At 60.4% G+C, this 13295-nt stretch overlaps 2 protein-coding genes across 4 annotated transcripts; both read left to right on the top strand.

Annotated features, from left to right (window-relative positions):
• Positions 1 to 3176, top strand: LOC123353978 (17-beta-hydroxysteroid dehydrogenase type 6-like). The gene is made up of 4 exons (XM_044995541.1): positions 1 to 313; positions 875 to 1133; positions 1553 to 1716; positions 2335 to 3176. Exons 1-4 carry the CDS (start codon positions 1 to 3, stop codon positions 2553 to 2555), a joined length of 957 nt encoding a protein of 318 aa, XP_044851476.1. The 3' UTR covers positions 2556 to 3176.
• A 2795-nt stretch (positions 3177 to 5971) lies between these two features.
• On the top strand, positions 5972 to 10062 carry LOC123353979 (retinol dehydrogenase 7-like). 3 transcript variants are annotated; one of them, XM_044995543.1, is made up of 5 exons: positions 5972 to 6058; positions 6762 to 7154; positions 7786 to 8044; positions 8351 to 8514; positions 9121 to 10062. In XM_044995543.1, exons 2-5 carry the CDS (start codon positions 6842 to 6844, stop codon positions 9336 to 9338), a joined length of 954 nt encoding a protein of 317 aa, XP_044851478.1. In that variant the 5' UTR covers positions 5972 to 6058; positions 6762 to 6841; the 3' UTR covers positions 9339 to 10062. The 3 variants fall into 3 exon arrangements, with proteins under 3 accessions (XP_044851478.1, XP_044851477.1, XP_044851479.1); XM_044995542.1 differs by lacking the exon at positions 5972 to 6058 and having other exon boundaries at positions 6065 to 7154; XM_044995544.1 differs by lacking the exon at positions 5972 to 6058 and having other exon boundaries at positions 6065 to 7154; positions 7786 to 7901.
• The last annotated feature ends 3233 nt before the right edge of the window (positions 10063 to 13295 follow it).

The following is a 13295-nucleotide window of genomic DNA, read 5'->3' on the forward strand; positions in this document are numbered from 1 at the left end:
ATGTGGCTGTACCTGGCTGCCCTGCTGGGGCTGTATTTCCTGCGCCGATGGTACCAGGAGCGGCAGACTGTGGAGAACCTCCGAGAGAAATACGTCCTGATCACCGGCTGCGACTCCGGCTTCGGGAACCTGCTGGCCAAGCAGCTAGACGTGCTGGGCCTGCGGGTGCTGGCGGCTTGTCTCACCCAGCAGGGCGCGGAGCAGCTGAGGAAGGCGACGTCGGAGCGGCTGCACACGGTGATCCTGGACGTCACCCGCAGCGACAGCATCGCCGCGGCCACTGCCTGGGTGAAGGAACAAGTGGGGGACAAAGGTGGGGCCCCCGAATCCTCCACCTACCCCTTTGCCAGGGGCAGCTCTGAGCTCACACAGGCTGGGGCTGTGCTAATGCGACAGGCAGGAAAGGAGTGAAGCGTCGGGAGCCAGGACTCCTGGGCTCTATTCCCATCCTGGGGGGAAGGAGTGGGGTCTAGTGGTTAGAGCAGCGAGAGCTGGCAGCCAGGACTCCTGGGTTCTATTCCCATCTCTGGGAGGGGCGTGGGGTCTAGTGGCTTAGAGTAGGGGGGGCTGGATGTCCCGCCTCCCCCCCCCCTCCCCAGTTCCAATGCACCAGTGCTTCTCCACCAAGGACGAAGGGCCGTCGGCAGCTGCGTTCAAGGCACAGCGATGCCGGATGACGCCGGATAACCTCAGCACGATGCAGACGGTCCCGGCCCACGCACAGCGAAATGGCCCTTTAGCAGCGGCCCCAGGCACACGTGGGGGATTGGGGCCAGGACGGGGGTTGGTGTGGATGAACGTCGGTGCCACTAGGGGATTTCAGATCGGAGGGGAACAGCCTCCCCCCCATGCTCATTCGCCCTCCCTTTCCCAGGGCTCTGGGGCCTGGTGAACAACGCGGGGATCGCCCTCCCCGCGGCCCCCAACGAGTGGCTGACCAAGGACGACTTCGTCAGGGTGCTGGACGTGAACCTGGTCGGCCTGATCGAGGTGACCCTCAGCGTCCTGCCCCTGGTGAAGCGAGCCAGGGGCCGGGTCGTCAACGTGGCCAGTATCCTGGGCCGGCTGGCTTTCTACGGCGGGGGCTACTGCCCCTCTAAGTACGGCGTGGAGGCGTTCTCCGACAGCCTCAGGTACCCGCTCCCCTGCCCCACCTCCGCCCCGGAGCAGCCCAGAAACGTCCAAGCACAGACAGGCCCAGAGCTAGGAGGTTCTAAAGCGATTTGGGGGCCACAAGTTTTGAGGGCCTGCCCTGAAACCCCTTAAAAGAGCCTGATTCGCAGAGCCGGCCCTTAGCGCCCGCCCTCTGGGGAGCAGGCTCCTTTGAGGGTCCCCCGTCGGCCCCGCAAATCCCCAGTCCTTTGGGAAACCTGCCCCCGGCCACTGATTTCCAGGTGCTTTGATTTGAAGGGGCCCCACTCCAGAAGCGTCGGTCCTTGTTCCCAAAGGGGGAGTTGCGGGGGGCGCTCCCGAAATCGGAGGCAGGCTCGTGCCGGGCTCCCGAAATCTGCGGCCTGCGGTGGCTGGCGGTGACGGGCTTGTTCCGTTCCAGGCGCGAGCTCCGGCCCTTCGGCGTGAAGATCGCCATCGTGGAGCCGGGCTATTTCCGCACACCCATGACCGATCTCCAGCGCAATCTGGAGTGCCTGGAGCAGAGCTGGCGCCGCGCCCGCCCTGACGTCAAGGAGAGCTACGGGCAGCGCTACTTCGACAGCTGTGAGAGCTCCGGTGGCATCGTGGGGAGACGGGGACTCTCTGGGCAGGCTCCCGAGGGTGGGAAGAGGGGAGAAGCCACCCAGCCCATAACACGTGTCATGAACTCACACGCGGGGTGTAGGCGGGAGAGGCTGCCCTCTGCAGGACGGATGCACCCTGTGCGCTTGTGGGTGGCAGACCCTACGCTGTTAGTCGCTAATGGAGATTCTCCGCAGGTAGGGCTTTTGCAGCAGGGGTTCTGAGTTCGGGGCACATTAAGACTAAGAGGGGGCATGTCGAGTCCTTTGAAAATTTTAGCCTCTCCCCAGAGAGACAGTTGCTTCCAACTAGGGGATTCCCCCCAGTTATGCCCTGACTTTGACTGGAAATCCAGTTCCCAGGGAGTCATCGTTATGTTTAAGAGTCAACACGCCAATGATCTGAACAGGGGCCGAGCTATCGACGCAGGCTGCCTGCAGACTCAGGAAGTCGCCGTAACCGTCGGAGCGTTTATTTGCAGCCATAGGGGTCAAATCTTAGTCCCCCACCGTCCCACAAAGGGCTGAATCCCTCCGGATCGAAATCTGCCGGGGGGCTGGTGCGCCATGGGACTGACCTCGCCCCCTTCTCTGCTTACAGGCCACAAGCTCACCAGAGAGATAATCCTGACAAAGCCCAGCACCAACCTCTACCTGGTCACCGACTGCATGGAGCACGCGCTGACGTCCCGCCACCCCCGCACCCGCTACTCCGGGGGCTGGGACGCCCAGTTCTTCTACATCCCCCTCTCCTACCTGCCCACGGCCTTGGCGGACTGGGTGCTGACCTGGAGTGGGCCCCGGCCAGCCCAGGCTGTGTAAGTGGGGGGAGGCACCTAAGGGGGCATTGCAGGGGGCGGAGGAGGCTGGGAAATCCAGCAGGGCAGGGGTGCAAAGAGCAGCTTTACCCGTCTGCACCGGCCTGGGGGGGGCGGCGCGTCTGCACTGGAATTGGTTGCCAACCCCGCCCGCACGATGCAGACGAGCACAGCTCCCGGCAGCGCCTTCTTAAACGGGACTGGAGCCTTCTGTCGAGTTGTTCAGGGCCAGCCCACTTCCCAGGCCCGTGGCTGGGAGGTGCAGGCTCTCACCGGCTGGGGAAAGGCAGCTCGAAAGCAGCCGGGGCCGCTACAGCCTTCAGCCCCGGCCGGCCGTTACCATCGCGGGCAGCTCAGCGAACGCCCAGGCCAAGGCAGCGCACAGCACCCCCGAGCCCGTTTGCTTCCAGGGCCCGTGTCCTTGTGCTGCCCCGACTGCCTGCCTCCACTCATGCCTCTTGCCTTCGATTGGAGGCTCCTTGGGGCAGGGCGTCTCTCTTTGTTTTGTGCTCGTACAGCCCCTAGCACCGGGTGGGGGGGGCTGGTCCCTGACTGAGCCCCCTGGCGGGGTGGGGTGGGGGGGGTGCTACCATCATACACCGAATAAAGAAATATTTCCCACTGATTCACTCCCTCCCTTGGCTCTTTGGTTCCTTGTTTGGATGGGAGCATTTGCTGCATTTGAATAATACCGAGCTTGTCTCACCCCTGGATCTCAAAGCACCATACAGAGGGCTGGGGCAGGATCCCCTTTTTACAGATGGGGAAACTGAGGCACGGGGGGACGGAACTTGCCAAAGGCCCTCCAGCAGGCCAGTGGCCGAGCCGGGAATAGAATGAAGCTCTCCCAAGCCCCAGTCCAGTGCTCTAGCCAGTAGGCCACACTGCCTCCCATTTTACAAGAGTGACACGAAAATAAATGGCTAAAGCAGGAAATGGCAGAGAACCAGGGTGGGGAGGCACCTCCCGCCTGCCGTTTACACTGGGTGAAATCTGGAGTGACTCTGGAGCTCAGACAGACACTGGGGTAACCTAGGAGGAAACGCAGCCTGCTTCTCTCCAAAGGGAGGCGGCTGGGAGGGGGATTGGGAGGGCCACACGCCCCCCGGGGTGGGGAGAGGCTGCAGGGAAGGTGAAAGCTTTCATTCTGCAGCCAGCACTTTCTCCCTCGGTGCCCGCCTTGCTCCAGCATGGGAGGGGCGGTGAATGCTCTGTCTCCCTGACCCACGGGCCGTTGGGCTCTGCCCCCGACCCTGGCAGGCCTCGGACAAGGCAGGGTGCTGGGCCTTGCCCCGGGAGCCAGGAAAGCGGAGATTTGCTCGAGTGCAGGAGGGTTAATTATTTCCCTGCAGATAGCAGAGGCTGCAGTCCCAGCGTGGGGGAGGAGGTTCGTTTGCACCCAGAGCAGGGTCCAGTGCTGATCCTGACCCTCATGCAGCCCACACGCCCCAGCCCCACAGAACTGGCCAAGAGAGCGGGGTGGCTGCTGTGGGCCGGGGGGGCGGAGGCCGGGCTAAAGTCACTCCTACTTCAGGGCACCAGCCTCTAACTCTGGGGGTCAGGAGGACACGGTCCCGGAGCTGCCAGTGGGATTCCTAGGGGCGGATCTGGCGTAGGTCCCTTCAGTAGGAAATCTGTCCCGGGTCCCGGCCCCGCTCTGCTCCAGCAGGGCTGATCCTGTGCCGTCAGCACCAGGCATGGGCCGAAATCTAGGGCAGGGTGTGACGGTGGGAGCCAGCTGAGGTCACTCAATCAGGGTGAACTGCAAACAGAACGGGGCAGACAAACCCCAAACGCTGGTGGATCTTCCAATACTTAGATTTACCAACCAGCACAGAACAGCTTCTGTAGCACCTCCCTGGTTCCTCAGAATCCAAACCCCGCAGTTCCCTTAAAGTGATCCAGCCCCAGGCCTCCCTCCAGACACACACGTCAGGTATGATGATGATTCCTGAAAATCTTCTCTCATCATATAAAAGAAAAGGTTCTTCCAACTCCAAAGGATCAGCCACATACCCAGGTTCAATTACCCAAAATACACACTATTGGCCAATTCTTATAAACTAAGCTAAAATGTATTAAAAAAGAAAAGTGAGAGAGTGTTGGTTAAAAGATCAATCTACAGACAGACTTGAATTCAATTCTTGAGGTTCAGATACGTAGCAGAGGTGACCTTGTAGTTGCCAAAAGTCCTTTCAGAAATAGTCCACAGGTTAGAGTCCAATGTCCATATTCAGGGTGACTCCAGTCAGTGACTGGGGATCTCAATCCTTGGGGCTTAAGGTTTCCCCCTCTTGAAACCCAAAGCAGCTCGGAGATGAAGCAGGATCGTGTCCCAGGGTGTTTATACATTTCCTGCAGCCTTTCGGCCTGAGAAAACAATCGGCTTCACTCCTTCTCCCAAACATCCTGGCAATTAGCCCAGGGGAATTTATCCATTAAACAGTCAGATACAGGTGACCACAACCTTCAAAGGGACACAGACAACAATACTATTTCACTCAAGTATCATCATCAGTGTTAATATTCCTTTTTTGATCTTTGAATTAAAGCTATAGCAATAGACAAGTCTTGTTTGCTTATATCACAAGACCTGAGCAAACATCTCCCCTTGAGATCTCTAACAATGCGGCTGCATTTCAAAGCTCTGTTCATTTACAGATCTTCCTAACCAGTTTCTACAGTTCACCCCTGGGTCAGGTCAGCCTGAGTTAATTAACTCTTTCTGGCCCTATATTCAATGAAATATTATTTTACCCTCATAACGTCACACAGGGCCCTTACCCATTTGTTTCCAGGACCCCCCACCCCACCCCGCCCATTTGGGTCTCCTCTCAGTGGCCTGGAGGAAGCAGCTTCCACAAGGATATCAGAACTGGGGGGCTCTTGTGTCGGGTCCTGGTGGGATCTTGCCTGGCTGACCCCCAGGGCAAGGACGAGGACAGCGCCAGCCCAGGAAATACCATCGCTTGCCAGCCGGTCCCTCTCAAGCCGCCCGGCCCCACCGCTGGGGTCCCGGGGCAGCCGGTGGGTTCGGAGCTGGAAGCTGCAGCCAGGAAATGCAGGGCTGGAACCAGTCACTTTAAATCCCAGGCCGGACTTTGCCCAAGCCCAGGGCTCGGCAGCCTTTCAGAAGCGGTGGCCGAGTCTTCGCTGACTCACTTTGGCGGAAGGTTTCCCAGGCCGGTCGTCCATGGTCACGTTTTTTAGAAGTTTCTGTAAGTCTATATCAGGGGTCGGCAACCTACAGCATGTGAGCAGGTTTTTAATGGCACGCGGCTGCCAGCCGGGTCCGGCCCCACTCAGACCCCCCGCCCCCCCCGCTCTCTCCTGCGGGGGCAGGAGGCAGAACCTTGGTCCTGCTGGCAGCCAAGCTCCCTCCTCCCCCGCTTCTTCCCCCACGTGCTGCCTTCCTGCGCCTCCCCCTCTCCTGCCCTGTGCCCATCAGCTGACAGACCTTGTGAGGGTCTTGTGTGCTCGCTGCACCGGGCAGGAGGCAGAGAAGAGGTAGGGACGGACAGGGCCCCGGGGGAAGGGGTGGAATCGGGGCATATCCCCTCCAGCCCCCTGCCGTGATGAGCCGCTCCTGGCAGGGGGCTGGGAGCACCCCCACGAGCCGAGCACCCCGTAAACTTTCCCCTCCTGTTGGCTTTTAAACAACCCCCTCCTGGATCCTGGCCAGCCCCTGGGAGCGAGACTCAGTTTCCCGCTGTCACCCCTTCCCCGGGGATGTTTTTCCCTTGCCCTCTTTGGTGCCATTTTCTTCCCATCACTTTCCTCTTGCCTAACCCGCGTCGGGTTTAGCCGGCGTCTTTTCCAGTATGGGACCAGGTCTCCGAGCGACGGATCAGACCGGGCCGTTCTCCAGCGGGGTTCTCTCACTGCGCTTTTCTCTCTCCCTTTTGGGTGTGTCTGTCTGGTTCGGCCCTCCAGGAAACGGGTGTGAACATTTACAACCCCTGCAGCTGCACCCCATCGCAACGAATCTCCGGCGGTAGCATGTTTACTGCCATCTAAAAACACCGTCAGGCGGGGTAAAGGGCGATGGTTGAAAGGGAAACCTGGCGTATCCCTTTGCATTTCAAAGGTTGCACGGATTCATCCCTTTTTTCCTCCCCGTGTCTTGAATAAATAGTTACAATTCCTAATGGGGTCTTGGCGGCTGAGAACCCCCGACTAACGTTGACTCTTTAGCACTGTCCCGCCGCAGGGTCACGTTGACAGCAGGGGCTGTTTAACTCCATCGACGGTCAAACAAGCCGCCCCCCCCCCCCGAGTCTGCCTGGGAGGATGTGGCTGTACCTGGCCGCCCTGCTGGGGCTGTACTTCCTGCGCCGATGGTACCGGGAGCGGCAGCGCGTCGAGGGCCTCCCGGAGAAATACGTCCTGATCACCGGCTGCGACTCCGGCTTCGGGAACCTGCTGGCCAAGCAGCTGGACGCGCGGGGCCTGCGGGTGCTGGCGGCTTGTCTCACCCAGCCGGGCACGGAGCAGCTGAGGAAGGCGACGTCGGAGCGGCTGCAGACGGTGATCCTGGACGTCACCCGCAGCGACAGCATCGCCGCGGCCACCGCCTGGGTGAAGGAACGAGTGGGGGACAAAGGTGCGGCTTGGACGAGATGCTGGTGGTTATTGCACGGGGCCGGGGCTGGGTCCGTGTCCTGCCCCCTCTGCCTGAGGTCCCGGGAGCCTGGAGCCTGCATTAACGTCCTGCCGATCCTTCGCCCGAGGCTGCAGAGGGGCCGAGAGCGGGGGCAGCGGCTGGCACAATCCCCATGTTTCAAAGTCATGCTGGCAAAGTGCATCCTCATGGGGGCGGGTTTTCCCTGCCAGAGCTGGGTGGGGAATTTCCCGCACTCCCCCCCAAACTCCCCGAAGGAGACAGGCAGGTCTGGGCACAGCGACAGGCCAGATGGGCTTTCAGAGCGTGTGTTGTGCTCAGCTGGGGGGGGCCAGCCCCATGTGTCCCAGCTTTGCTGCCCCTCGCTACCTGCCCCCGCCCACCTCCTTCCCTGCCCCCCCAGTCGCACAGCGAGGCAGGCGGCCGTGCTCTCGTGCTGGGACTGAGAAGCAGGTCACGTCGGCCTGGCCCGGGACACCAGTGACCGGAGCAGCCCTGGGGCTCTGTAGCAGGGGAGGGCAGGAGGGGATATAGGGCCTGATTCTCCGAGCACCTGGGCCGGGGGGCACTGGGAGACGAGCCACCCCCAAACCCTTCTGTCCCCTCCGCCCAGGGCTCTGGGGCCTGGTGAACAACGCGGGGATCGCTGTTCCCATGGCCCCCAACGAGTGGCTGACCAAGGACGACTTCGTCAAGGTGCTGGACGTGAACCTGATCGGCCTGATCGAGGTGACCCTCAGCGTCCTGCCCCTGGTGAAGCGAGCCAGGGGCCGGGTCGTCAACGTGGCCAGCACGATGGGCCGGCTGGCCATGGTTGGAGGGGGCTACTGCCTGTCTAAATACGGGGTGGAGGCGTTCTCCGACAGCCTCCGGTGAGAGCCGTTAACAGGCGCGTCCGCACTTGTGTCCTCACCGGGGACGGGTTTGACCCAAGAACCTCGGGGCTCCGGGAGGGTCGGCTAAGCTCTGCCTACGTAGAGCAACCCTCACGGGTCTCCAAACTCCCCCCACCACACACCGTGCGTCTGGGACCCCCCCATAACCGGACACTCCCCCGTCTCTGCCCCCCAGCACCTTCCCTCACTCCCTTTGCATCCAGCCTTCCCAACTCCATGTGTGTGGGGGGGGTCCTGTGCCTCGGCGGGGGCTTCCGTAGTCACGTCGTCGTTCCGTTCCAGGCGGGAGCTCCTTCCTTTTGGGGTCAAGGTCTGCATCGTAGAGCCGGGCGCCTTCAGGACGCAGATCTTAAATACCCAGCTCATGCAAGACATGGTGCAGGAGGTGTGGGGCCGGGTCCCCGCCGAGATCAAAGAGTCGTACGGGCAGCGCTACTTCGACACCTGTGAGTGCGAGGGGGCGAACGGGCCGGGGCTGGCTGCTCCGGGGGGGATTGTAGCCGGATGAGGGCAGGGAATAAACTGAACCCCGCTGATGCTTGGGGCCTGCTGTGCTGCGGCCGGGGTGGGGCTGGCGCTTTCTAGTCCAAAGCCTGGGGAGCTCTTCTCCGAAGCCTCCATTGGGCCCAACGGCCCCCACGGCTCTGAATACGCGGCCAGTGGCGGAGGAAGGGCTGCAGTCCAGTTTCCCAGGGCCAGGCTCATCCTCGCAGGACCGGCTCCTCCCTCGTGCGCTGCCACGCACCAGGTGCAACGCTGATCTGGTAGCAATCCGGTGGCGCCCCATAGCTCCTAAATCCCGGGATCTATTCCTGCTTTGCCGGTGGGCGTGTACACGCACGCGCTGTCCGGTGGCTCGAACCACGGTGGCCCTAGAAGCTCCGGACCGTTTCCCCTTCGTTCGGCTCCCGTTTTGAAGCAGGAAGGTCTGATTTCAGTCTCTGCAGCCACTCCGAAGCGGGGGGATGGGGGGGACGACTCACACGCTCCCTTCTCGTTTGTCTTCCCCGCCCCGGGCCTGACTTCGGCCTCGTTTGTATTTCCACATGCAGATTACGAGCAATTCCTACAGCTCATAGCCCCGGCCAGCCCCAACCTCTTCCTGGTCACCGACTGCATGGAGCACGGGCTGACGGCCCGCCACCCTCGCACCCGCTACTCCGGGGGCTGGGACGCCCAGCTGTATTTCCTCCCGGTCTCCTACTTGCCAGCCTGGTGCCAAGACTTCCTGCTGACTTTCCGACAGCCCAAACCAGCCCATGGCATCTAGGGGGCGGTGGCGAAACCACCCGGGGGGCCTGTGCGGGGGAGATATTACGGTTGAGACGGCAGCTTCTCGCCGTGTAACTTACTAGCTTCTGGGGTGCAGCGCGTTGCTTGGTTTAAAGCCAGCGGGGTGGGACTGATCAGGTGTCGAGAGCCAGGTTGGGTGAGATTTTAGCGGGGTGGGGGTGGGCGGGGGGGGGGAGTCTGCTGCTTTCGCAGACCAGCTTCCGCTGGGTCCTGCTCATTTTCTGCTTCACTGGAATAGGTAATAGGTAATAAAGGGGCTTCCCCATGCCGAAGGGGCCCCGGGTGTATGAATCGAAGGGAGGCACGGGAGAGGTCTGGGCTGCTCGGGCGGTTACAGCACTGCGGCAGGATTCAGGGGAGCTGGGGGCCATTCCTGACTTTGCCACAGACCGACGGCACCAATCATTTGCTGTGCCTCAGTTTCCCCATCTGTCGAATGCCGGCAGTACATCGTCCTGGGTTTAAACTGTGAGCTCTCTGGGGCAGGGACTGTCTCTCCCTCTGTGTCTGTGCATCACCCAGCACAACGGGACCCTGATCTTGGTGAGGCCCTCCAGGTCCTACCATAATACATGAAACAATCAATCTAATTGCATTGAACTCTGGTAAAATCACTGGTTTCAGGCTCGGGCATGGGGTTGGTAGAGGCCTCTCTGGCCTTTTTTGTTTAGTTGCAGATCCAATAAATTGTTGCAAAAACATTCGTGTAACGGCAGCTTTTCCAGTCCAAAAAAGACCAGGACTGGGGTTGGTCCCAGCTCCGATACATACGTCGGCCTTCGGAAACCTGTCAAGCCAGGCCAGGCCAAAGGGCCGGGGCGCCGCTTAACGCTTCCTTCCAGCGCTCGTATTCGTTCCCCCTTGGTTTGTGGCTGGGGGGAAAATCTCTGATAGACTCTAAGGTCAGAAGGGCCCATTATGATCATCTGGTCTGACCTCCTGCCCAACGCAGGCCACAGAATCTCACCCACCCGCTCCTGGAACAAGTCCCTAACCTATGTCTGAGTTACTGAAGTCCTCAAATCGGGGTTTGAAGACCTCAAGCTGCTTGCAAATCCCACCAGGTTTCTGGGTACGTCTCTTTTTTCCTTCTTCTCTGTACAACTCCCACTTGACAGGTCAGTGGTAGGTCCCTAAAAGTGGGTGGGCCACCGGCACCCAAACCGTGGCCCCACCTCATGCTGCCCCTCCCCCTGAGGCCCTGCCCCGACATTCCCCCGCCCCACCAAGGCCCCACCTCTTCCCCCAAGGCCCCACCCCCCGCTCACCCCGCTCCCTCCCGCCTATCGCTCGCCCTTACGGCCAGTAAAAAGTGATGGGGCCATGGCCTCCGGGCCCCCAGTTCCGGTGCCCCGACTCCACCATTTACATTAGTTAAACCTGCAAGTGATCCGTGCCCCACGCTGCAGAGGAAGGCAAAACCCCGCCAGGGTCTCTGCCAATGAGACCCGGGGGGAAATTCCTTCCTGACCCCAAATCTGCTGATCAGTTGATCCTGAGCACGTGGGTGAGACCCACCAGCCAGACACCTGGGGAAGATTCTCTGTCGTAACTCGGAGCCGTCCCCAGCCAGTGTCCCGTCCCCGGCTGCTACCAACCATGTGGCTTAACAAAGTGAAGGTTAAGTGGGTGACTTGGCCTGTCCGCCCGGGGAACAAAGATTTACCAACGGGCTCCTCACTCTCACAGAGAAAACGCTAACACGATCCAGTGGCCGGACTCCGAAACTAGCCGCATTCAGACTGGAAGTAAGGGGGTCAGTTTTTAACACTGGAACAACTTACCAAGGGTTGTGGGGGTTTCTCCATCATTGGCAATTTTGAAATCTAAGAGCTCAGCTCCAGGAATTACTTTTGGGACGGGGAAGTTCTCTGACCTGGGCTGTTATGCAGGTGGTCAGAAGGATGACCTGGCCCTAGAATCTAGTCAGCGATGGTTCTCGTTCCACCTTTCTCTGCTAGATGAAAGCGCCCTCTTGTACCTGGTATTTTCTCCCCACGAAGGTCTTTGTATCCCATCATCAACTCAGCTGTCCACCGGGAACAGATCGCGCTGCGCCAGGCTCCAGCTCCGGCATTTCCCCCCACCCTCCAGCCCTCGGATCATTTTCCTGGCTCTGATCTGCTCTCTCTCTCTCTCGCCAGTTCGTCCACTGCCCCTTTCCGATTTGAGGGAGGGCCGGGGTTGGGGAAAGTCAGCGGAGATGCTGCTGATCCACCTGGAGAACGCTCCGAGCTGGGTCCTGTGAGAAAGCTGGAGATGAACGGGGCCGTGACGCTGGCCTCTCTGTGTATGTTACACAGTCTGGCCCCAAGAGCTGCTAACAGCCACTCAGCTGGCAGGATCAGGCCCCAGCACGGCCAGGTTTCCAAATCCAGCTGGCGGTGTCTGGAGCCGTCGGCATGCCGTGCGTGTGGCAATGCGGGTTTCCTCTCGCTTTAGGACAAGGGGTCTCAAACTGGGGGTCGGGACCCCTCAGGGGGTCGCGAGGTTATTACCTGGGGGGGTTGCAAGCTGTCAGCCTCCACCCCAAACCCCACTTTGCCTCCAGCATTTTTAATGGTGTTAAATAATTTATAAGGGGGGTTGCACTCAGAGGCTTGCTGTGTGAAAGGGTCCCCTCCGTGCGGGGGGACGATTTGCTGTCACTGATTTGACGCACTCCTGTGTGTGTCCCCGGAGGCCCGGCTGCATCCCCCGTAACAGCTCATGTCTAACCGAGCAAGCGGCCTGTCTGAATCCAAGACCCTCAGAACCCCCAGCCAGCCAGCCCCTGTCTCTGCGTTCCTGGCACAGTGGTGGTGGTGGGGCTACCGGATTGCTACGTCTCGGGCCGGGGTCGCTGGCTCAACCCCACAACTTTAAAAAGAACCTGGTTTTGTGGCGCGTGTGGAAGCTAAACCGTCTAAGGATCCAAACCAAAACTGACCAACAGCCCAGAACAACGGCAGCACAGCACCGGAGGTGAAAAACCAGCGTGTGGTCGCAGCCAGGCAGCACCAAAGCAAGATAACATCATGGCAGACCCGAGCCGTGTCCTCATCCGCCTCGTGTTCGAATCCATTCCCACCGCGCCTACGCCTTGGGCTAGCTAATTACCCCCTCGTCCAAAGGGAAACACGAGGCTGACGGCGCCAGGAGGGAACCGAACCCGGCTCGGGACGACCGGCTCTTGTTTAGCGGGTGGGAAATGTTCTAAAGAGGCATGTCGGGCGCGCATCGCTCCAGCTGTCTGCGAAAAGGCCAGTGACCCCTAACGAAACGAACCCACAGAGGCCTGGCTTCGCCAAAGAACCCCCTTACCAGGCAGCAGGCTGTTGTTTTTCAAGTCCCCCCGGAGGAATTGAACTCAGCTGTGAAGGTGCCACATGAAATATCCCTCTGACTAGAGGATACGGGAGAGGCCACCTCCCATAAGGGCCCATCTAGCCCAGCCTGGGGGCAGCTGTCCCCACTCCACTGTCGCTCCAGATCCTCGGTGGCTGGTTGGGACAGGAGGAACCAGTCACTCCCCACCATTCTCTTTGGTAACGTTCCCCCACCCCATCTGCCTCCAGGAGCCTTTTATCTGGCTCCCAACCTGGAGAGAAGCCGACTGCACTGAAGGCTGCAGCATGCCAGGCCCAGCTCCGGTCAGGAGCCAGTTCCCAGGTAACGGTCGGTCACGTTCCCCCCAGGGGACTTGGCAGGGTGACTGCTCCAGCAGCCGTAATGCCCCCAGGTCGGAGGGGGAGTTGGCACCGGGCAGGAGGCTGCAAGGTGGCTGGTGCTGCTGGCTGGAGAAGGCGCAGAAACATACAGGTGCTTAGCTGGCTTTTATTAGACGTTTGTGCGTCACCCCACGTGATGCCACGCAGAGGAGACCAGGGCCCCAGCGTGGCACTGGAGGAAAGTTTCCGCAACTGGCTTCTACCGGAGGCAGCATGAAGTTAAG

The sequence above is a fragment of the Mauremys mutica genome, chromosome 20, assembly GCF_020497125.1.
Source record: "Mauremys mutica isolate MM-2020 ecotype Southern chromosome 20, ASM2049712v1, whole genome shotgun sequence".
Lineage (NCBI taxonomy): Eukaryota > Metazoa > Chordata > Testudines > Geoemydidae > Mauremys > Mauremys mutica.